The sequence below is a fragment of the Boleophthalmus pectinirostris genome, unplaced genomic scaffold (assembly GCF_026225935.1).
Source record: "Boleophthalmus pectinirostris isolate CB_2022bp ecotype Guang Dong unplaced genomic scaffold, ASM2622593v1 HiC_scaffold_19, whole genome shotgun sequence".
Lineage (NCBI taxonomy): Eukaryota > Metazoa > Chordata > Actinopteri > Gobiiformes > Gobiidae > Boleophthalmus > Boleophthalmus pectinirostris.
The window spans coordinates 32,671,832-32,694,512 of NW_026571140.1; the positions used below are offsets into that span (position 1 = coordinate 32,671,832).

Here is a 22,681-nt window from a genome sequence, read left to right on the forward strand (position 1 = left end):
GGTCTCTCCTCCAAACACTAACCAGACTGGGCCCTGCTCATCTTCACAGATCTAATCAGGCTTTGACAAGGTTTGGCCCAAGTACATCATGCTTGATTACAATTTCCAACTTCAAAGTATAAAATTCTTTCCAACATAAGTCACATGAAAGCAGACCACCTTCACAACACTAAACCACATTATTTGTATTTATTCTTTGATAAAATTATTACATGAAAGACAAATACATAACATTTTTAATATCAATTCTTTTTTTTTTCAATGTCAACCCCCCCCCAACCCCCCAAAAAACCCAATCGTTCATACTTCAAAGCTTTCTAATCAAAGGATGCTGCACCACAGGTTTCTCTTTCTCCATATTTGGTGAAGTCAGACTAGCTGCTGGTTGTGGCTGGGTTCTTGGTTTCCTCTTTGGGGCCGTGGGTGTCACTGTGATATGTGCTGTGCTCCGTCATCTCTTTTCGGTTTGTGACGGTGTGACCGCACTGAACACAGGTGTAGCGCCCCCTGGTGTGCTGCCAGAGGACACGTTTCTCGGGGCCTAAGAGTGAAAAGGGATCGAAAGATTAAAAGTGGGTGTATTTAAGGCGCACGTGTAACTTCGGAGAGTCCGTCAAATACTTTTCTTCACAATGACAGAAAGGTTTAATGCCATACTGTGAAACATTCATGGAGACAAATCCAAACCAAGTTATAGGTCGGATTTGTGGAGAGGCAACCCCGCTCACGGAATGGAGCCTGTTTTTCTAGGTATTTTTGAGGTATATACCCCTCTGTAATTGAATAAATGGTAGAGCTGTTAAAAGTCATACTGTGGAACATTTTAGGCAGAGCAATGACTCTCCATAGAAACTAAAGCAGTTAACAGACGCCCAACCAAAAAGTTACACAGTGCACCTCTAAAGTATGATAAGGCATCATTATTTGCTGTTTTGGTTGAATATTACTTGCAAACAAAATGAACAATACTGCCGTTTTAAAATTTGCACTGTGTAACTTTTCTGGTGGACAGTCGGCCCACTGCTTATCTCCATGGAAATGTTATAGTGTTGCCTAAGGCTGTGCTATTAATCTAATTTTAATCACGATTTTGATTTGTGTGTTAAAAGATCTCCAAACTCATATAATCAACTTGAAATTATTTAAGCTTAACAAAGTTTATTTTTGGATATTTTTTATATAAATAAGTATATTTATTGTATATTTTGTTTTAAATATAGAGGTTGTAGAACAGCTGTATATATTGTTTATTTTGGATACATTTATGTTCTTCTATGCCTTATTTCATGTTCAAAGTATATTTTATTCATTTTATGGTTTATACATCGCAAAACTGCTCTAAGGTTCATATTTGTCACCTATATTTATTTTCAATTTGAAAGTTTTGTGTAAATTATCAATAACAGAGAGAAATGCTGAATAAACGCATTGTGTAACTAAAAAAATAATCGTCTGCATAACCATGATTTCAATATTGACCAAAATAATCGTGATAATGATTTTTTCCATAATCGAGCAGTCCTCGCATTGCCTGTAATGTTCCACAATATTGAATTAACACATATCTCTATGGAGACAAGGAGGCAGGTCAGACCCCACTCACAGTAAGGATGCACATTTCCCAAGGTATTATTTAGCAAGAAAATCACCTGTAAATTAATTATTTCAAGTTACAGTTAATGCTATACTATGAAACATTACAGGCAACGCAATGACATCTCCATGGAGACGAGGACATGGTGAAGCCTAAACCAGAAAAGTTACACACTGCGCCTTTAAGTAGTACAGAATGAAAATGAATGAACAGCACAAATGTCTCACAAATGCAAAGTCTGTAAAAGTGTGCGGTTCTTCCCCCAAATTAACATAAATCATAATTTCTAAATTGTGAAACAAGAGCCTCATTATTGGGTGATAGAAAACCTACCTTGACCAGCTCTCCAGACATTGACGGGAGCAGTTTGTGGAGTCAGTTTGGGTGGTCCTGGGTTTTCTGGCGTTTTCGCTCTCTGGTGGATCTGGCTTTCAGGTGGGTTTGCTTCGGGCTGCATCTCTGGGACTGGGCTGATTGGTTGGTTCTCTTTCGAAAACAAAGCATTTACTGTTGAATCTATGATATGCTGAATTAAACGAGGCTCGGCAAGATCGTTGTCTGGGGAGGGGAGAGGGAGGTTGTTGGGTTGTGGGGGCTGTTGGGGCTGGTTGGATGGGGTAAGGACTGGGGGAACTTGTGGTTGTGGTGGTGCAGAAGAGGCAGGAGGGGGGTTCAGATTGTCCTGTGGGGGCACTGTTGGTTTTGTTGGTTCCACTTCCATCGGGACAGGGGGAGTAGAGGAAGACGAGGGAGAGGGGTCATGGTTATACTTGGGTTTGGGGGCTTTGGAGCAGGAGCGCAGGTGATGGAGGAGTCCACGGTAGGATCGCAGTTTGGCATGACAGCTCTCACACCTAAAGACAAGAAGACAATATGCTAAGTAAACACATGAGCATCTTTTAGTTTTTTGTTTAATCAATTAACCTCCGGATCCCCTTTAAATGCCATTTGCAGGTGTATATTTTGATAAATGACAGCTAGTTCCAAATAAAAGCTGAGTCTGTATAGAAAGTAGCCTATGCCGACACCCCCAGAAGTCGTTCTGGCTGCTGCCGAGGAAGCTACTCAAACTCCCATTTCCCGTTTTTTGAGCTTTATTTAACGAAGACATCATGATTAGTGCAGCAACACCACAGAGAGCCTGATGTTTACAGCCGCCATAGAAGCAGTTTGACTTCAGTTCAGTCTTGCCTTTACCAGACTGGTTGTGTAACTTGGAATGGATAGGCTATATTCTCTGCGATGAGTCAGATCACCCTCACCTTCACTGAAAAAGTGGTGGAACAGATGACGTAGCAGTGATATCCCTATTTTGAAGTGATGTAAAAAAGAAAGATGGCACAAGCGGGCATAGCGTGAAGGAAATGGAGGTAGTTTTTAACACTTTTGGTAATATTACTTCAGTTTGGCAATTCGGAGGAAGCAGCAATGTCATCGTAGCTGCTATGGCGTAAGAAAAAAGTTATGGCAAAGTAGGCCAGGCCATTGTATAAAATGTATAAAAACTGTAAATTATAGTCATACTAGTTAAAAGAACCTGATGTTTGAATGTGTGGCGTCTGTTTTTCTTTTCTTTTTCTTTTATTATTTATAGATTGTGCACGACCAGAGATGTGCGAACTGAACTGCCCTTTGGGATTAATAAAGTTGTTGATTGATGGATTGAGAATTTGAGTGCCATATTTCCCAATTTTGCTGAGCAAGATTTTCGTGAGGAAGGAATTAATCGCTTGCCCCAAATTCCCGCCTGGTCTCAAATAAATGCCTGGTCTGTTAAGTGATTGAAACAAATAAACGCCGCAGCTCTTATTTGATATTTTACGGTAAAACACTGACCTACACAAAAGACTTAATAAGATTGTTATCTAAACTAATATGTTGAGGTTTTTTAATGATCAGCTTTGCATTAACATTGTATTAACTGTTCATTCAATAAATTGGTCAACTAAACAAAATACCAGTTTGATTCTACAAATACACCAAATTACAAAAAATAAGAAATAAGAAATGTTTAAGTTCTTGCTACAAATCTAATGTGGCATCAAACTTCATTGCTACACACATATAATTTTCACCATAAGCTCCTAAATGTACTTTTTCCTGTTTTAAAAGGTGCACCATGTAATTTCTGATGAAAGATTTGTTTTTGCTTTGCCTGGATTGCTTCACAGTATGGCATTAAATTAATAAATATTAAAATACCTTGAGAAATATGCCTTCTCCACAGAGCCAGGCCATAGAACTTTCCAGGCAAAGCAATAACATCTCCATGGTGACAAGCAGGTAGCAGACCCTCCACCAGAAAAGTTACAAAATGTACCTTTACGTTCATGTAACTTGCAATGCTTTCCATATCCAGACAGATTACAAAAATGACCCTTGATAAAGACTCACAGGAAGTAGACGTTTGGTTTGTGGTGGTGTCTCAGGTGCTCCATCAGCTTCTGCATGTTCGGAAAAGAGCCGCCACAGCCGATCATTGAACACATCATCGCTTTACCTGAAGAAGAGCAACACACAAGTGAGTAAGCACAATTCTGTATAATGCCTTTTTGCCTAATGACGGGTGGTAAATGCAGAGTTAATGCTATAACACAAAAATCTAATATAGTAACAATTCAGTCACTCCTATCAATCCTTGAGAAGAGTAATGTAATGCAGCTTTTGAAAACTTCCAGATAGAAATGTGTTGCACAAATTTTACAAAAAGCCAATGTGATTCTTAGCTCAAAGAGTCACATTTTAAAAAGTGAGTTTTCTTTACTGACCTCAGGCTGTCTCCATTTTGTCCCCTGTTCATAAATGAATACGTATTTTAAATAATTTATTCCTACTGCCATTTTGAAATACAAATCCACTGTCTTTTTATTGGTTGCTTCATTGACTCTCAGAGCTCCTTTTTGTTCAGAATTGCCCCATGTGTTAGATCTTTAGTTGTTACTATGCGTTTTAATTGCCACTGGCGGGTTTAATAAACTTGTCTGAATCTTAAATTTTAAGTAACCATATTTGAAAACTTTACTTGAGACAACCAGAACAAAGTGTCGTGGGTGGTACCTCGGGGTGTCGCTGCTTTGCTACAGATCAATGAAATTTAAGGGGAAGTTGGCTGTGCACCCGGAAGGTGCCAGTTTCCGTGGGAGGCCAGGTTGATTACTGGACCTGGCCTCCAGCAATCAACCTTTATAAAAGGTTTGAGTGCGTGAATGTTTTAATTCTGAGGATGTAGATTTTAATCACCGGTTTTGTGTTACGACCACACTGTTTTTAAAGGTTGAGCTTTGCAACCATGAAGTTGTGTGTGGGGCTCATGACGCACAGGTAGCTTATATTTCAAGAGTTTTTAAGTTTATTAAAATGTACCCAATCTCTAAGTGTTTTTTGGTAATTTTGTATTTTTGTGTTAACAGTTACGGTCATTGCTATCTGCTGTCTTTTAGTTTGTTTTTCGCTTTTGAGTACACTCCCAGTTAGTGCACTTCAAAACGATGGTGTTGTGGTGTTGTTTTATTTGTTTATCTTTTTGGTCACCCCCCCCCCAAAAAAAAATACTAATGCTCATCCATGAGAGAAACTTTATTGTAACCTGTTAACCATGGTAATGTTAGTAGTGGTTGTATCTACCTGTCTGCAGTGAGCTTAAAGTTCTGGTTATTTATTCAACATGAATAGTTGGTTTTCCTGTGAATTTACTGAGTGGCACAAATATGGACAGACATAGATGGGAGACCTGAATGATCTGCAAAACCAAAATACCCCGGCTATAACATAAGCAACAGTGAAATAAAGCATTAGACAAACGTGTTGATGGTTTTCAGTTTCTATTGGATTCAATGGAGACCACGGAAGTCTTGCTATTGTAAACTAGGAAGTGAAAGTGCAAGTGCTTTTGCAGGTATAATTGTCCACACACAAAAAGACCATGTTATTATTATTATTTTATTATTAATTTGCACCTGTTTAAAAACTCACCTGGCACAGACTGCGCAGGGATCTCATGGTCCTTTATGTGGCTCTGAAGAGAACTGGAATCAGTGTAAACCCTTTTACAGCCGTACAAAGGACACGACAGCCTCTTATTTCCTGAAACATACGATTAAAGTGACAATGAGTTATAATTCACAGCAAAATAGCTTCAATCATATCGCTCTAACCACAAACACAGTGTTAGCACCAATGAAATAACTAGCATAGTGATTAGTCTAGCTTTAGCGCACTATTAAAACTGCTTTGGGCACAATTTAGTGACAATGTGCATAAACTATCGCTTATTTCAAACCTTCGTTACGGTTTTCCACGACCACACCGCCTGAAGACATCGTTAAACTTGCAAAAAACCACAAATGCAACGACAAAGAACCACTAGCAGCGCCTTCAACGACTGCAGGCGAAACGAACTACAAAGCCCAGTATGCATTGCGGCAAATAACAACTTCCGTTACAAACTGAATTATTTTTATTTTTTTACATCTAAATATTTCAAAACATTGCATTATGAGATTAAATTAAAAACAAAATAAATAACACTTCTTATTGTATTGTGTTAAAATATTTTTTTTAAGTTTATTTCGTCTTTGGATATTTATATTTATTGGCAATTAAACAGCACATGCATCCGTTTTTACCATAGACTGTATAAAGAAGATATATATACAGTCAAGAAGAAGTCATAAATACAGTCTATGTTTTTGGCTTTGCACACAAATAAATTATAGCATTTCTCAAGTAAGCTTTAAGGATTATAGGCAGGCCAAAGGCATCCAGTTTCCCATGCAAACACAAAACAAACATTTATGCAGCAGTTGACAGAAATTTACTGTATGAAACCATGATATACAAATATAGCCCATTTCTATATATTTACAAAAATGTCAACAATTTATGTAATTCCTTTTTTCATGCAAAACAAGTCCCATGCAACACTGGTGTACATTATACTGCTAAAGGCTTGCACACATCTTTTCAAGTATTTATTAATTGCATAATGTTTGCAATTCCTATGCCAAAAAGAAGGCTACAAGATAAACTTAGAGTAGGTCTAATTAAGACTATAGTTATTTATAAATCTCATTATTGTGCTAATTTGGTAACATTTTAAATACAAGATAGAAATTAGATAAAAGCATTAATTTCAACATAATATAATGCCACATACAATAGCGAAATGTTTTTAAGTGCAGCACTTGTAACCCTGTGAGTAAGTTATGAGCAGCAGGGGCTCAGTGGTAAGGATGCTGGTTCAGTGATGTGTGCTTTTGTGGTTTATGTCTCATCAAACAAAGGTGAGTCAATCGTATTTACACAGCTACCTAAGAAGAACGACAGAAGGCAGTGTCGTAAGATAATGGTACTTACAGTGTCAGACATGTGCATAATCTTATCTTAATGAAACAGGTTTTAGACAATCCATGGGTTTCAGATCAGAATGGTGGAAAATTCGGACTGTTGCCATAGCAGACAACAACTCAAAACAGATGATTGAATTGTTACTAACAACAGGAAACTGAAATCCAAGGATAGTTGAATGCCCCTTTATGTAACTGGTAAAAAACAACTACAAAGTACTATAGCTCAGCAGGTTGTGGACAGCTGTTTTATACACTAATTTAAATTAAAGATCGACCGGTTGTTTTCATTTTTCATGCAAGTATTGATTGTTTAGAATCCAGAGGAATGGATTGGCGATGAGCTCTGCCGATATTTTTAACAGAGGCCAATATTTCTGGGCAGACATTTGGGGCCAATTTTTATTATTTTTGCCAAATTGTGTAATTTAAATTGACTTAAAACTCACTTAAAACCCACCCTTTTTTTTTTTACCACAAACCTAAAAGCTGTGTAGTCATGTTTGGTGCAGTTATCTCTTCTCTCTAAAAAGTGTTCAAATTAAGTTTTGTGGGTATTTTTAAGCAGCAAGTCAATTCAGTCAGTTCAAATATCAGTCCAATATATTGACCAACAGATATATCAGTCAATCTATAATTTCAATATATATCTGAATGTAGCAGCACTATTTGCATTCATTTTGGGACTTTAGAGATTTATTTACTCTGTCCTCTGACGGTGCCACAAGTGTACGCCACAGCTGCCCTGGTGATAGAAACATGGCTACTATTTCACAACTCTGACTTCTGCAACCATAATTCACCTCTCACATTTCACACCTTGAAGCAAAGTGGGAGAAGTGTCTTGCCAAAAGAGGAACACGATAATTGTATTCACTGTCGTAGGTGGGGAATTTAACCATTATTGACATTTACAACATTAACATTAACAATTTATTTGCAGCTACAATGAAATGTGGTTAAAAGGTGATTTGTGCTTTTTCCAACAGTATGTAGTGTGTCACAGACATAGCTCAAGTAGAACAGTGTGGTTTTCAGGTTAACCATTCATCATCTTGGTCATGGAGGTAATGCAATGATGTCCATTGCTTAGCTGTTCAGGATTTCATCATTGGTCCAGTCCTTCTCTCAGTCACAGTGTTGGTTACATGGCCGTGCACTTTTTGGGAGAGCTGGTGTCTGCGTTAGCCTTTTGTCGCACTGACTCTGAAAGATTAAAGAAAACAAAAAATGATCACATTTTAGTAAGTAAGTACATTTTATTCCACTATTATGTCTATCATTGTGCAACAGGTACTATTTCCCTGTGGGACTGCCAATGATTCATAGACATATAGGGGATGTGGGGGAGGGGGTGACGGCCTCTGAAAGTTGCGAAATTATAAACTGAATGATTAGGATGCTGGGAATGCATTGGGAAAGTGAGGAATAACTCTGGGCTGCTACAAAAGTTTCATAGTGAAGCCCTGTTTTTTATGCATTTAGTGCAGTAAAAATCAGGTACACCAACTAAAAAAGAGCTCACCCGCTAAATCATTGCGTTGTATCTCCACTAGCCCCTCGTACAGGCCTTTGATCGGGTTGTCTCCGGCCGTCACAACACCATGGAGCCAGATAAGCAGCATCCTGTGTCCATGCTCTTTGTAACTCTTCATGCCTAAATAAATGTGAAATAGAATATGGGGAATGTGGCTCAATTCAGGCAATTAAAAATGTGTTGACTAAAATGTAGTGGATAAGTACTATATATCTAAGCAGTTTCTGATTTTAGAGCTACCACCTGTAAATAGACCAGCCAACCTGTCCCTGTTGTATTCTCATATATCCCCACTAGATGCTACCTACGTTACTGCTGTGCTCTGACAAAAAATACCAGAGAGCACAAGTGAAGAGGGGGGAACAGTTTTCACATCTGCCATCTACCAAAAATCAAATAAACTTGCAGATGGCAGCTTTAATATAGCCTGATTCATCAGCCGGTGTCTGACCTCGCAGCATTAGAAATCATTCGCTCGACGGTAGGCAGGTACTTTTTTAAATTTAACCAATCGCTGCTATTTGGTCGGGACGTATGTAATGCGCTGCTAACGGGTCTAACTGGTATATTAAGCTTTTTCCAAATCCCATAGGAAGAAGGGCAATAACATCTTTCCCCTTGATAAAATTCACCAAACATTCTCTTTGTTCTGGCTTTAAATCCTCAATCTCAGGAATCGTGGCCAACACAGAATATATGTCTCTTCGCTGACTGGCTGGTGCCCGAACTCGCACTTCTGCAGTTTTTGCAAACCATCTACTGTATTCTGATTCCTGACTTAGTTGCTGGAGGGAAATGAAGCTGAGCGGAGGCACTAGGTGGCGCCAGCCTGGTTAGCTTTAATCAACAATACAAAAAAATATTTTTAATGTAGAAACTTTCAGTTACCATATTACTACCTTTATTTGATTACAGATGTTTAAAAAATGTTTAAATGTACATTATTAACAATCATTTAACTAAAAACTGAATCACTAACTAGTCGACTGCTAAAAACATTGTTTGTTGTTAGTTGCAGGCAGCCTTAGTCGTTTTCATATTTTAAATGGTAAATTGTCACATTTTGATACTGCGCTTTTCCACCTTCAAGGCACTCAGAGCGCTTTACAACAAGGAACCATTCACCCATTCACACACACACTCATACACCAGTGTGCTCAGACACTGGGGGCGAGGTAGGTTAAGTGTCTTGCCCAAGGTCACAATGACAGCATTCATCTGTGGGAGCTGGAATATCACCAGACAACCTGTGGATCAGTGGATTTGACTGCTCAACCAATAATGTTTATGTCATGAGCGGGATAATTTACATGTATTCCAATATTGTTTGTATGGCATTTTCCTTATAAAACCAAAATAAAACTTCTGAAATATTAAACCTGATTATTTACACAGAGGTCCATTATCTCACTGTATCACCAGCACTTTCTCCATTGATCTCATCATACTGTACCTGTCCACTGGTGCTCTATGGCGCGTATGTGAGCGTCAGTGAAGCACCAGTGTTGGGCCAGCAGCCTCCACTCTCCTCTGCACAGGTGCCTCGTGGCTAAAGTCCACAGCACAGAGCGAATGTGCTGTGTCTCTGAGCTCCGGTCTTGTTTGAAACTGAGAGGACGACACAGGCACGAGTCAGGGTCAGAACTCACCTGGTCCTACAGAGAAGAGAGAGGGGGAGAGAGGAGGAGGGAAAGAGTGAATAGAGAGATGTGAAATGGTGAGAGCAAGGGAGAGAGAGAAGATGGATTGTCTGGACTGACCTTCTCCCATTTGTAAAAACGATCTGCTTTGATGATCATATCCACCAGGACCACGTGGTTTCCTCTAGACGCCACCTCCACACATGATTTACCCTGCTGTTAAGATTAGACAGCAAGAAAATATGTTGAGGTAAAAAAACAAAACAAAAAAACACAATCATAGGAAAACCATTGTAAAATGCCAAAACTTACTTTGTCAGTTAGATTGAGGTTAACTCCAGAAATCAGCATCATTTCGGCCAAGTCCTGCGAGCCATTTTCAGCTGCTATGTGCAAAGCTGTCTGCTGTCTCTGTGAAGGAGTACACAGAGAAGCAACAATTGTATTTAGTTTAAGTAAACATATCAAATTTGGGAACATCCACACAGTGTGTGTGTATATATATATATATATATATATATATATATATATATATATATATATATATATTATATATATATATATATATATATATATATACATGCATTAATAAAAATAATGACTAAAAATATTTAAATGTGTGCTTTTGCCTTTATTTAATACTTATTCATGTTTTATTGTTTAGCTTTTTCGTTTTTCGTTTTTTCACATAGTTCATTTCACATGCCTGCATACTGTGGTGGCTTGTTTTTTGTGCAGAAATTGGTAAAGTGAATGTACCAAAAATAATATAATACATCAGGGGGTTTCAGAGTGAATGCCTCCCCTTAGAGTAGGTAAAAACACCTGAGCCCACTATACCAGGACTTAACCAGGACTAAACCTGGTCTAAACCAGGACTAAACCAGGACTAAACCAGGTCTAAACCAGGTCTATACCAGTCCTGTTGTAGTCCTATTTCAATCCTGTTGTAGTCCTATTTCAGTCCTGTTGTAGTCCTAGTTCAGTCCTGTTTTAATCCTAGTTCAGTCCTGGTTTTGTCCTCCTGGTTCAGTCCTGGGATCAGTCCTGGTTTAGTACTGTTTTGATTTGAGCAGTGATAAATATGGCCCAGGCCTTGGGTGTGGGTTATTGGGATACTGCTGTTCATGCCAGGGACGACCAAGGACAAAGTTGCATGTCGTCCTGTTGCATTCGGCCATGCGCTCGTCGCTCCTCATTCGCTCCGCATAGCAAAAGCAATAGGCCCTCCGCCCTGTCGGGGCTCGGGCCTAAATATTCTGATACGAGAACAATGTTCCGCTTTTTTTTGGCCGACAAACTATACATTTTCGGAAACCTCTGGCGCATTGCTACGTCATGGCAAGGGTCCCTGGTCACTACGGGCAAATCACGTCGCGCCATTTCACTTTCGGGCCACTTGGAGCATCGCTTTGTGATACTAATAGGCCCCTCGCCAGCCTCTGGCGCTCAGGCCTAATAAGTAAAATACTTGAAACATAATACTTGGATAAAGGAACAGCTACTCAGTGCGCTTAAATTACCCCTCAGGAAAAAATCAAGTTATAATGTTTGATTTAAGATGATAGAAAATAGCCGTAAAAAATAAATGAATACAGAACAGGCAGGTTCAGACTCACATTATCAGTGATGTCGAGGTTGCACCCTGCGTTGATAAGGATCCGAGCCACTTCAGTGTGATTGTGGGTCACAGCCAGGTGAAGGGGAGAGTTGTTTTGCTGTTGTAGAGAATAATTTAATACATTTTATCTTTTGCTTGTTGTAAGTTACATGTTTGATGAGTTGATATAAACTTGCATTGTCCACAGCATCAATATCGATCCCAGCCTCGATCAGTAAACTGGCTTCTCTGTCATAGCCGTGTTCTGCCACAAAGTGCAGAGCATTTCTGTTTTTCTGCAAAAATAAAAAATGAAATAAAAAATTAAAAACAGAAATAAAATTCACATCAACTCGGGCCTTGAATTAGACTCCATGTAAACACATACACTACTGGTCAGAAGTTTTAGAACACCACACTTTTTCCAGTTTTTTACTGTTTACTGTTGACCAAAATGTATTCTAAACTTTTGATTCATGAAAGTGTCTCTTCTGTCCAGTTCATCCCAAAACCAGCTCGATGGGGTTTAAGTCTGGAGACTGTGCTGGACACTCCATGTTTTCAAACTTACCATCTTGTTCTTTTTTCCTGAGGTAGTTTTGGCAGAGCTTGGACTTGTGTTTGTATCTTTTATCTTTTTTTAACCTTTGTCTGTTCAGTACTTACCTTTGTAACATTTTAAGCTCTTCATTGGACTTACACGACTTGAATTGCAATAAATAACTGGAAAAATTAGGGTGTTCTAAAACTTTGACCAGCAGTGTATGTCTCATGTACTTACAAACACTGTTCCCTAGAGGTAGGAGGAAATATATAGTATGGGACTGTTGCCATAGCAATTAACAATTCAAAAGAGTATAATAACAGTATTTACATTAGTGAGAGCGTTGAGGTTGCAGTCAGACTCTAGGAGGAGTCTCACACACAGATAGTGGCCTCCATCAGCGGCAAAGTGCAGCGCCGTCAGACCGTCCTAAAACACAACAGATAAAGGGTTATTTTTACCATTAACCTTAAAAATCTAATAAACGAAGACAGTCATAAAAAATACAAAAAAAAATCCTTGTATTGTAGAAACGTTTTCACATGTTTGGACACACTGAGAAGTCATTTTAAATTTTAAATAAATTACATTTTAATTTTCTTTCTTGGACTACTCCTGGATGAATGTTACCTGAGCAGCCACATTCTGTTCGAATCCAGAACAGACTAGAACTGGACAATAGAGGGTGAAAATCCTCTGTCCAGACTTAAGACGATACAACCAAAGATGCTAATTGATATCACGTGTCCCAGAAATGCAGAAGACATGTCCTCTCCAAAATCCTCCTAACATTTACAACAAAATATATAACTTCTTTTAACCGAGATAGTAATAGTTTGGTGCTTTGACTGTTGATTCTGTAAAATTCTGTGCTTTTTCTCAGTCCTTTATGTAGTTTTCACCCCTTCTTACAAGTAAACACATGAAGGACTGCACTGAACTGAGTCGTTTCTAAAACCCTGTGCATTGACACTCACAATGTTCCTCTCGTCCATGTCCAGCCCCATCTCCGTCAGTTTGTTCAGGACATCACTGTGGCCGTGTTTGCTGCTAAATGCAATGCTGTGTTTTCATCCTAAACAAACACAAGACAAGAAACTCAATACTGCTTCCTCTGCTCAGGTGCATACAGGTACAAAAGCTGTGTACACGTGCTCTTTGTAACTTTTCTAGGGGAGACCTGTTTCCATGGAGATGTTATTGACTTGAAACTTACACATTCTTACTGTGTGAGGACTTGCCTTCCCACTGATTTGACCTGTACTGTCACCTACTCCTCTCCATGAAGATAGATACGTTGGAATATCCCAAGTAAGCAATAACATCTTCATGGAGGCAAGCAGGTGGCAGACGAGGGCTGGGCAACTAATTTGAGAGATCATGAATTAACCCTGTCTAAACGTCAATAATATTTTTTGGGTTAAATTACACAGATTAAAGTCGGTGTTGTTTATGTTCATGAAATCCAAACTAGACTAACAAACAAGACTAAATAAAAAAAAAAAAAAAAAAAAGTGATCTTTAATATGCACACATGTTGATTTATTTGTGATCAGTTAGAAAGCTTTACAACTTTCTCACTTTAAATGAAGACTGCTCTGGAGTGAAGTGTAGTTATTCATAAATTATAACAATATCTCAGTCTTGTTAAATTGAGTCCTGTTGTGTTTACCTTGTCCTTGAGTCCATGTCTGCAGCCCATCCCGATCAGAAAGTCCACCACCTCAAGTTGGCCTTGTTCAGCAGCGAGATGCAGAGCTGTTTTTCCAGCCTGAAGAAGAAATTATTTTAGTTTTTTGGCTTTTTCTCTCTGACTATGAAAGCTGTAGGTAAGTTTGTAAAACCAACAGCAGCAGTGTTTAGAATAATGTTTGTGCTTAACTTGTGTTTATGTTAACTTAACATACTTTTTGTAGCATTTATAAATGATTAGAATGTGGGTAGATTTGAAACATAAATAATATAATACATCATAAATTGAAAAATCTTCATTTTCTACAGGAAAGCTATATTTTATTTGCCAATTCATGGTGACATAGCTCTCCAACTATGTGTTAAAGTCATTAATAAATGTATAAGACCATTGGTATGTAGCATTACAACAGAAGTAAATCAGTATTGTAGATATCACCTAAAAGACCAAAGTCTATCTAAACACACCCATAGTTTCTGACAGTTTCTTAAAGGGCCTCTGAAGTTGTGTTTTCTTTCATTAACTCATCAATGGCAAAAAGGAGAAATTCAATTTGTCAACTGGACAAACATTTTTTTGGTCGAATATGTTTCTCAGCTCATCTAAGCTGCTTCTTTGATTAACACATTTAACACGCAAACCCTGCATATTTAGGCTGAGTTCTTCTCTCAAACCGATAGCGCTCTGTTGCACCTTGTGATGTCATGTGGTAATATAGAAAGTGAAACTCCATACACCTACACTAGAATCATTTGGAAGATTTCAGCCCAGGATCTGTCCATTTCCACTGAATAAAAGATAAAAGGTAGCTGTTAAGTTAAAAACTACCACCATGTCTGTTTTTGATAAAGAAACAACATTATAACATGGCTTAAAGCTCACAAGAGTCAATTTTGGTAATATAGGACTTTTAATAGAATAATGAGTCTATTGTGTATCCATGGGTTTGAGAATAACTCCATAAAGCTGATAGTTTAAAACAAAATATTACATCTTTTGAATAGAGAAAAGTCCTCATAATGTCACCTCACCTGACTCCATGCATTAATTTAATTTAATGCAATAGAAAACCTTCCAAATAAACAAGCTGTCAATCTGAATCATTTAATTACCCCAATCTATTGTATTCTTTGTGTGTTTTGTTCATCTGTTTGCATGCATGTGTGCTTTCTTTTCGTATGTATGCACGATCGGTCATTTAACTCCTTTGTACCTTGTCTCCACAGTCGAGGTGAATTCCTTCCAGATCTTCCATAATAAACTCCAGGATGTGGATATGACCCCTCTGAGCTGCACAGTGGAGCATGCTCAGTCCATCCTAAAGCCACAAGAAGAAGAATATTGTGGTAAAATTGTGAGTTTTTTTTCTTCTATATAATCGTTTTCTTTCGTTTAATGATCTTAAATCAGAAAACTTACTTTGTTTTCACAGTTCAGCTTAGCTCCACACGACACTAAAACCTGCAGGATTTTGAGGTGACCAAACCAAGAGGCGAGCAGCAGAGGGTTCATCCCATACTAAAGAGGAAGGATACGAATATTATATGCGATAAAGTACAAATATAAATGGATATGGGCAAAAGATCGACAGTGACAAAGAGATTTTTAACCAGAAGTGGAAGAATTAAAGGTGCACTATGTGACTTTTCTGGTGAAGGTTCCGCCAGTTGCTTGTTTATATTGATATACATGCTTTAAACATTTATATTTTTTATTTAATCAAATGCAGGTGTTTATTACATGAAGAAAAGGGGCGCCTCTCCACAGCTCTAACCTGTAACTTGGCCCGGTAGCATCAACTGCTTAATAGATAGTAACTTTTCAGAAATAGCCAATATGAGCTCAGAGGTATGGCTATGTTTATCAAAAAGAAAATCAGAACAAACATTATGAAATTTTATATACACTACCAGTCAAAAGTTTTAGAACAACACACTTTTCCCAGTTTTTTACTGTTTATTATTGACCAAAACATTTTCTAAGCTTTTGATTCAGCATCCACCTTTGGCAGATATAACAGCTGAACACACTCGTGGCTCGTTCTTTTTACAAGAGAAATCAAATATTCTTCAGAAAGTTCTTCCCAAATCTGTTGCAGAAGTTCCCATAAATGTGTGGCACTTGTAGGTTGTTTGGCTTTCACTCTTCTGTCCAGTTCATCCCAAAACCAGCTCGATGGGGTTTAAGTCTGGAGACTGTGCTGGACACTCCATGTTTTCAAGCTTACCATCTTGTTCTTTTTTCCTGAGGTAGTTTTGGCAGAGCTTGGACTTGTGTTTTGTATCTTTTATCTTTTATTAACCGCTGTCTGTTCAGTACTCACCTTTGTACCATTTCAAGCTCTTCTTTGGACTTGCACGACTTGAATTCCAATAAATAACTGGAAAAATTAGGGTGTTTGAAAACGTTTGACTGATAATGTATCTGTTAAAGGGGTGGACCTCTGGAACAATTCTACAGAATACCTAAAATTGTGCACCACTCTCTTCTACTTTAAAAAGAAGTTTATATGTTTAACATTGGACAGAAATATGAGACTTAGTTTGTGCCATAGTACTTCACTAAACAGTTACTGATTTGTTTGTTTCCTCTTGCTGTATTTATGAATATGAACAGGTGTCAAGATGATGCTGTGGCAAAGGAATAAAAGGTGGGCATAAAAAGGTCAAGCTTCAGCCTACACCTTTTTGGTCTGTGTATGTTAAATATGACTGACTGTGGAAAAATTTTAGAATATAGCTGTGACGGAAATAAATTAATCAATAACGGAGACAAGCAGACCCTCCATTAGAAAAGCACTGCATGTTTAAATAATTCTAATCACTCAACTGTGTACTACAAAGATATAATAGAGATTTGTAATGGCTAAACGTACAGAATCCTGCTCATCCACATCTGTATCATGTTGAAGGAGGAATCTCATGGCGTCTTCACTTCCAGTTCCAGCCGCCCAGTGCAGAGCTTTACGGTCGACCTGGAAACAGACAAAAAAAACTGGTAAACAAGAAATAGTCAAAAACTTAAAATTGGGCTAACAAACAAACAGCTTCAACAGTCCAATAAAATATATAATCAGAAATAAAGGTCTGTGGGAGGAGCTTCATAAATTCCAATTTGCTAGAGAGGAGACTAGATATGCACAATTAAAGAAACATGCAGGTACACTACCAGTCAAAAGTTTTAGAACATGTTGATTTTTGCAGTTATTTATTGCAATTCAAGTCGTGCAAGTCCAATGAAGAGCTTGAAATGGTACAAAGGTAAATACTGAATATCCACAGGTTTAAAAAAGATAAAAAATAACAAAACACAAGTCCAAGCTCTGCCAAAACTACCTCAGAAAAAAACAAACAAGATGGTAAACTTGAAAACATGGAGTGTCCAGCACAGTCTCCAGACTTAAACCCCATCGAGCTGGTTTTGGGATGAACTGGACAGAAGAGTGAAAGTCAAACAACCTACAAGTGCCACACATTTATGGAACTTCTGCAACAGACTTGGGAAGAACTTTCTGAAGAATATCTGATGTCTATTGTAAAAAGAACGAGCCATGAGTGTGTTCAGCTGTTATATCTGCCAAAGGTGGACACTTGGATGAGTCAGAAGTTTAGAATACATTTTGGTCTATAAATTTATTCCATGAAATTGCTTATTTATTCTATGCTTTCATTTAAGAATGCAATGACACAATAAACAGTAAAAAGCTGGAAAAAAGTGTGGTTTTCTAAAACTTTTGACCGGTAGTGTATGTTTTGTTTACCTTCTTAACATTATCCTAAAAAGTAAATTTTACGTAGTCACTCCACACACTTCTGTTTGCATAGCTCTAGAACTTCTATATAATTTGTAAATTTACTCGTGTCTTATATAAACTAAACATCTTAACCTTGGTGTTTCATGTTGCATTAATTCAAACACAACTCTGAGTAAGTTTTGTTTAGGAGGACAATAAAGTGTTACTTTCCAAACATTAGCTTTCAAAAACTTCAATATGTTCAAAACTCTGCCGCCCGCCTTCCTCACCCACACCCGCTCACGAGACCATATCACCCCCGTTCTGCAACAAATCCGCTGGCTCCCCATCCCACAGCGCATCAATTTCAAGATCCTCCTGATCACTTACAAAGCTCTCCATAACCAGGCCTCTCCATACCTCACAGACCTCGTCCTGCCCCACTGACCCTTCCGCTGCCTCTGATCAGCTGACTCTAACCTCCTCACTCCCACAGATAAATTAAATTCCCAGACCGTGGGAGACCAAGCTCTCTGGAACTCCCTCCCACTTCACATCAGAAACTCACTAAAACTCAGAAACTCACAGATTCACTAAACACTAGGCAAGTAACAATACCCAAAATATCATGATATCGTATCGTCAAAGTTCTCACAATAATATCGTGGACCATCACAATATATTGAATTAAAAGTCTCTTTGCTTAAATTAGGAGTTATGGTGCAGCAATAGCTAAAGACAGAGGGAACTACATAGACCATGATCCTTTGCTCCATTTCAGTGTAGACTATAATAGATAATAGAAATAACAATTCTAAGCACTTTTAAGTCTTAGTTCTTTGGATTAAGTCTTGTCAAGGCATTTAAAGAGGAAAAAGTAGCATATTAACAGTTTTAGCTGTTTAGCCTCCACAAAATATCACAAAAAATATCGTACCATGAGATGTATATTGTGAAAATATTGTACAGAGAGATTTGGATATTGTTACATCCCTAATCGTGAGCCTCCCCACCATATCGTGAGCTTTCCCACGATATTACAATAAATATCGTACCGTGAGATGTCACAGTATGACATGTCATGTCATGTCATGTCTCGAGACTTGGATATTGTTACACCCCTACTAAACACCTTTAAAAAAGCTGCTCAAAACACACCTTTTCCTCAGAGGCTACACCCCCCACACAAGACTGCTCCTCATTACTGTTGTGTCTGTCCTGCCCTTGTTTTACTGCTATTGTGAAGTGGCTTTGAAAGTGTCTAAAATAGTAGAGGTGTAATGATATCCAAATCTCTCGGTACGATGTTTATTGCGATATGTTGTGAAGGCTGCAAACAAAACTGTTAATATGCTACTTTTTCCTCTTAAAATGCCTTGACAAGACTTAATCCAAAGAACTAAGACTCAAAAGTGCTTAGAACTGTTATTTCTTCATGTAGTCTGCACTGAAATGGAGCAAAGGATCATTTTCTATGTAGTTCCCTTTGTCTTTGCTGCACCATAACTCTTAACTTAAGCAAAGAGACTTCACAAAATATTGTGATGGTCCATGATATTATTGGGAAAACTTTGACGATACGATATCATGATATTTTGGTTATTTTTACATCCCTATAAAATAGTATAGTTACAATTATTTAAAATTTCTTTTATCTCCAGGACTCTCTTATAATTTGTGTGTTTACTCTTGCCTATATAAACTAAATATACTGAAGTACTAGACACACACTCTAACTTGCTCCCACGCCTTTCTGTACCAAGGCCAATCTCAGCCTGTTTATGCATTGCTGTTGTGGTCTGTCAGACGCTTGTTAAACTACAGATTAAGTCATTAAATCTTCATATTTACTTTATTCTTGGCTTTGGGGTCCACGCCCTTTTTGACGAGTTCTTCCATCTTCTTGGTGTCATTTCTCTTTGCAGCGTCGTGAAACTGCTTCTCTGAACACAGCACTGAACACAAACACACACACACATATGAGCTACAGTGTCACATCTGAATTGCAATGTTTACATAGAAGCTGTTTGTAACTTTTTAAACAAGTGTATCCTGGTTTGAAGTCCTGATCTTAGTCCCAGCGGATTCAAGTGAGGTGTGAAAATGCCAGAAACAATGCAATGTCTTAAAAGTGCACTATGGAACTTTTCAGGAGGAGTGTCTGACGTAGAGGTGGGCGATTATTTTTTTCCATGGGGCCACATGAGAAACAGAAAATATTGTGGAAGGCAGGGCCAAAATGCTTAACTCAATTCTGCATAATATTAATTGTATTTCTTTATAAAAAACAGTAAATAGCATTGTTTTGAGGAGCTGGTAAGAGTTTATGTTATGACTAAGCAATGAAAAAGTGAGACTGCCTTACAAAAAATTTCATAAAAAATTTAAAAAACCCTCTAAAATAAAAGCAATACAGCTTTAGTCCATGAATGAGGTAAAATTATAAAATATGTTTATTTTGTAATTCCAAATGATCTTAAACGGGCCAGTGAGAGTCAACAAAAGGGCCTGAGAGCTGGACAATGCCCAGGTCTGCTCTAGCACCTGCTTGTCTGTGGTTTGTAGAGGGATAGTTCTCCTCGATACACTGACCAAGACAAAAGAAGAAAAAAATAAAATAAAATTGGCATTTCAGCTCAAAAAGTCAAATGCACATTTATTTAATATAGAGAAAAAAAAAACAGTTACTGTTCGGGCCACACTTTCGATTCAATACTACAGTATATATTTCAAGTCGATTCATGGCTAAATCTCAGCTGTGATATTAAAAGTCTTTATTAAACCACTTCTTATGCAAAGTTGAAATGAAATACAAACATTTTAATCATCAAAACAGTGAATATGTCAAATGTGTTGCATAAACAAGATATCTTCCTCTAAACAAACAACAAAACTGTAGCGCTGTAAGAAAATAATTCAGTAAAATATACCAAAAAATACTCTTTGCGACATATCAATACAGCAGTCCACGATACTGATACTGTATCAGCACATTAAACGACACAATATGTCGGTATTTCAATATTTTTGCACACCCCAGGGTGCCTTTCCTGTAATCTAACCTGTAAAAAGCAACAACAACAACAACAAAAAATACTATAATTATCATAGTGCACCTTTAGTTAATGGAAACCAAATCTATCCCAAAAAACTAAGCAGACATTCCCAATGTAGTTAGTCAAAAAACAGTTACACTTGTTTTGTTTTTTTTGTTTTTTTTTACACACAGTGACAACATTAGAAGCATCTCGTCTATTTTGAAAAACAATTGTTATTTAGCTATTTACCGTCTGTGCAATCTCCAATAGTTTTGTCTCTAACCTAATTGATCCCTCTGTATCCACATCAGTTTTCACATGATTAATTATATATTTTATTTTAAAAATAACGTAATGTATTTTAGATAAAACATGGATTTCCCTACATTTGGTATGATTTGACCTAGACAGTGTCCAGGGTAGGTGATGATTTTATGTCTATTTTAATTATCATTGATGAAGAATAGCCTATAATTCTGTTTAAGTTGGTATTTTTAGTACTAAGCCTATTATAGTACAAACTGAGAATAGCCTATAATGTGAATGCAAAGAGTGATACGTCTACATTATTGAACCAGTACCAACCTGCTTATTAGACTACTTTAAGTAACATATATGCCCATTTATATTAAAAAATGAAAATATTTGAGTGCATTTCTCTCTCCTAATAGCCAGTGAGGAATTACAGAGTTAAAACCCGCTCTTCTTGCTTCATTATTTACGTTCATGAATGGAACAGTACAGTACACGGACATCCTGCAGCCGATGACAGACACATCCCACGAGCCTGCCCCTTTTCAACAATATCTTTTTTTACTCACAAATATCATCTTCTGAGGCCAGATCGTCCTCCATGTTTGAGTCGTTCAGAGTCGGTTCTTTCGTCTTCTCTGCACCGCCATGTCTCCTCCTCTCCTCCTGATAATTTATCTCAGGGCTAAATGTGTCAGGCGGGCAGCGCGTTAAACACACGCCGTGCCAAACCCCTCCACTGGCCGCTGGAGTAGGGAAGCTGGTTCAGTGAAGTTACAGTGGGAAAATAACACTGGGCTTCCTGTAATCCTTTCAAATTAAAATGTTATACTGTGTAGTTTTTAATTGAATTTTATCTTAAAGCTCCCATGTTACACAAAATAGATTCTGGTGAGTTTTAAAACATGTTATAATCCTGTTACTTCATCAAAAACAGACCTGGAGTTGTGTTTTGTTCAACAGGCTGGTGCCACCTAGTGCCTCCGCTCAATTTCATTTCTCTCCAGCGACTAGGTCAGGAATCAAAATACACTAGATTATTTGCAAAAACCCCGGAAGTGCAAGTTCGGGCACCAGCCAATCAGTGAAGAGACATATATTCAATGTTGGCAACGATTCCCGAGATCGAGGATTTAAAGCCGGAACAAAGAGAATGTTTGGTGAATTTTATCAAGGGGAAAGACATTATTGCCCTTCTTCCTACGGGATTTGAGAAAAGCTTAATATACCAGTTAGGCCCTTTATTGGTGCATTACATACGTCACGACCAAATAGCAGCGATTGGTTAAATAAAAAAAAGTACCCTTCTACTGTTGAGTGAACGAATTCTAACACTGTGAGGCTAGACGGTTCCTATGAAGTGAAACCAGCTAATGAATCAGATTAGTGTTTTGTTTGAGTAATCCTTTATTATTAGTCTGTCTAACTCTCCAAACCTTTAAATGTTCCACCTCGTGATGTCATGAAGTTGAAGCCTTCAAATTAACAGCTACCTTCTACTTTTTATTTAATAGATATTGGCAATTTTTGGTCTGAAATTATTCCAATGATTCTAGTGAAGGTGTATAGAATTAAAAAACAAAACAAAACAAAAAAACTTATCTACTCCCACATGACATCATAAGGTGGAGTGTTTACCCTTTGAGGGAAGAACTCAGCCTAAATCTGCAGGGTTTGAGTGTTAAACATGTGCAAATGGATCAAA

The 22,681-nt window shown here is 37.8% G+C and overlaps 2 protein-coding genes across 2 annotated transcripts; both read right to left on the reverse strand.

Annotated features, from left to right (window-relative positions):
* Positions 1-280: 280 nt before the first annotated feature.
* znf414 (zinc finger protein 414) lies at positions 281-5,989 on the reverse strand. Its single transcript, XM_020939030.2, has 5 exons — positions 5,874-5,989; positions 5,567-5,677; positions 3,989-4,094; positions 1,928-2,448; positions 281-541 (listed from the first exon to the last, which is right to left on the reverse strand). The coding sequence occupies exons 1-5, from the start codon at positions 5,911-5,913 to the stop codon at positions 375-377; spliced, it is 945 nt and encodes a 314-aa protein (XP_020794689.1). The 5' UTR covers positions 5,914-5,989; the 3' UTR covers positions 281-374.
* On the reverse strand, positions 5,873-21,902 carry LOC110172965 (ankyrin repeat and death domain-containing protein 1A). The gene is given in 16 exon segments (XM_055154783.1): positions 5,873-8,145; positions 8,465-8,596; positions 9,930-10,131; positions 10,237-10,332; positions 10,429-10,527; positions 11,736-11,834; positions 11,914-12,012; positions 12,591-12,689; positions 13,238-13,308; positions 13,311-13,335; positions 13,933-14,031; positions 15,167-15,271; positions 15,373-15,471; positions 16,829-16,927; positions 19,538-19,641; positions 21,546-21,902. Coding segments are annotated over 16 exon segments (1,524 nt in total). The 5' UTR covers positions 21,580-21,902; the 3' UTR covers positions 5,873-8,083.
* Positions 21,903-22,681: the final 779 nt, after the last annotated feature.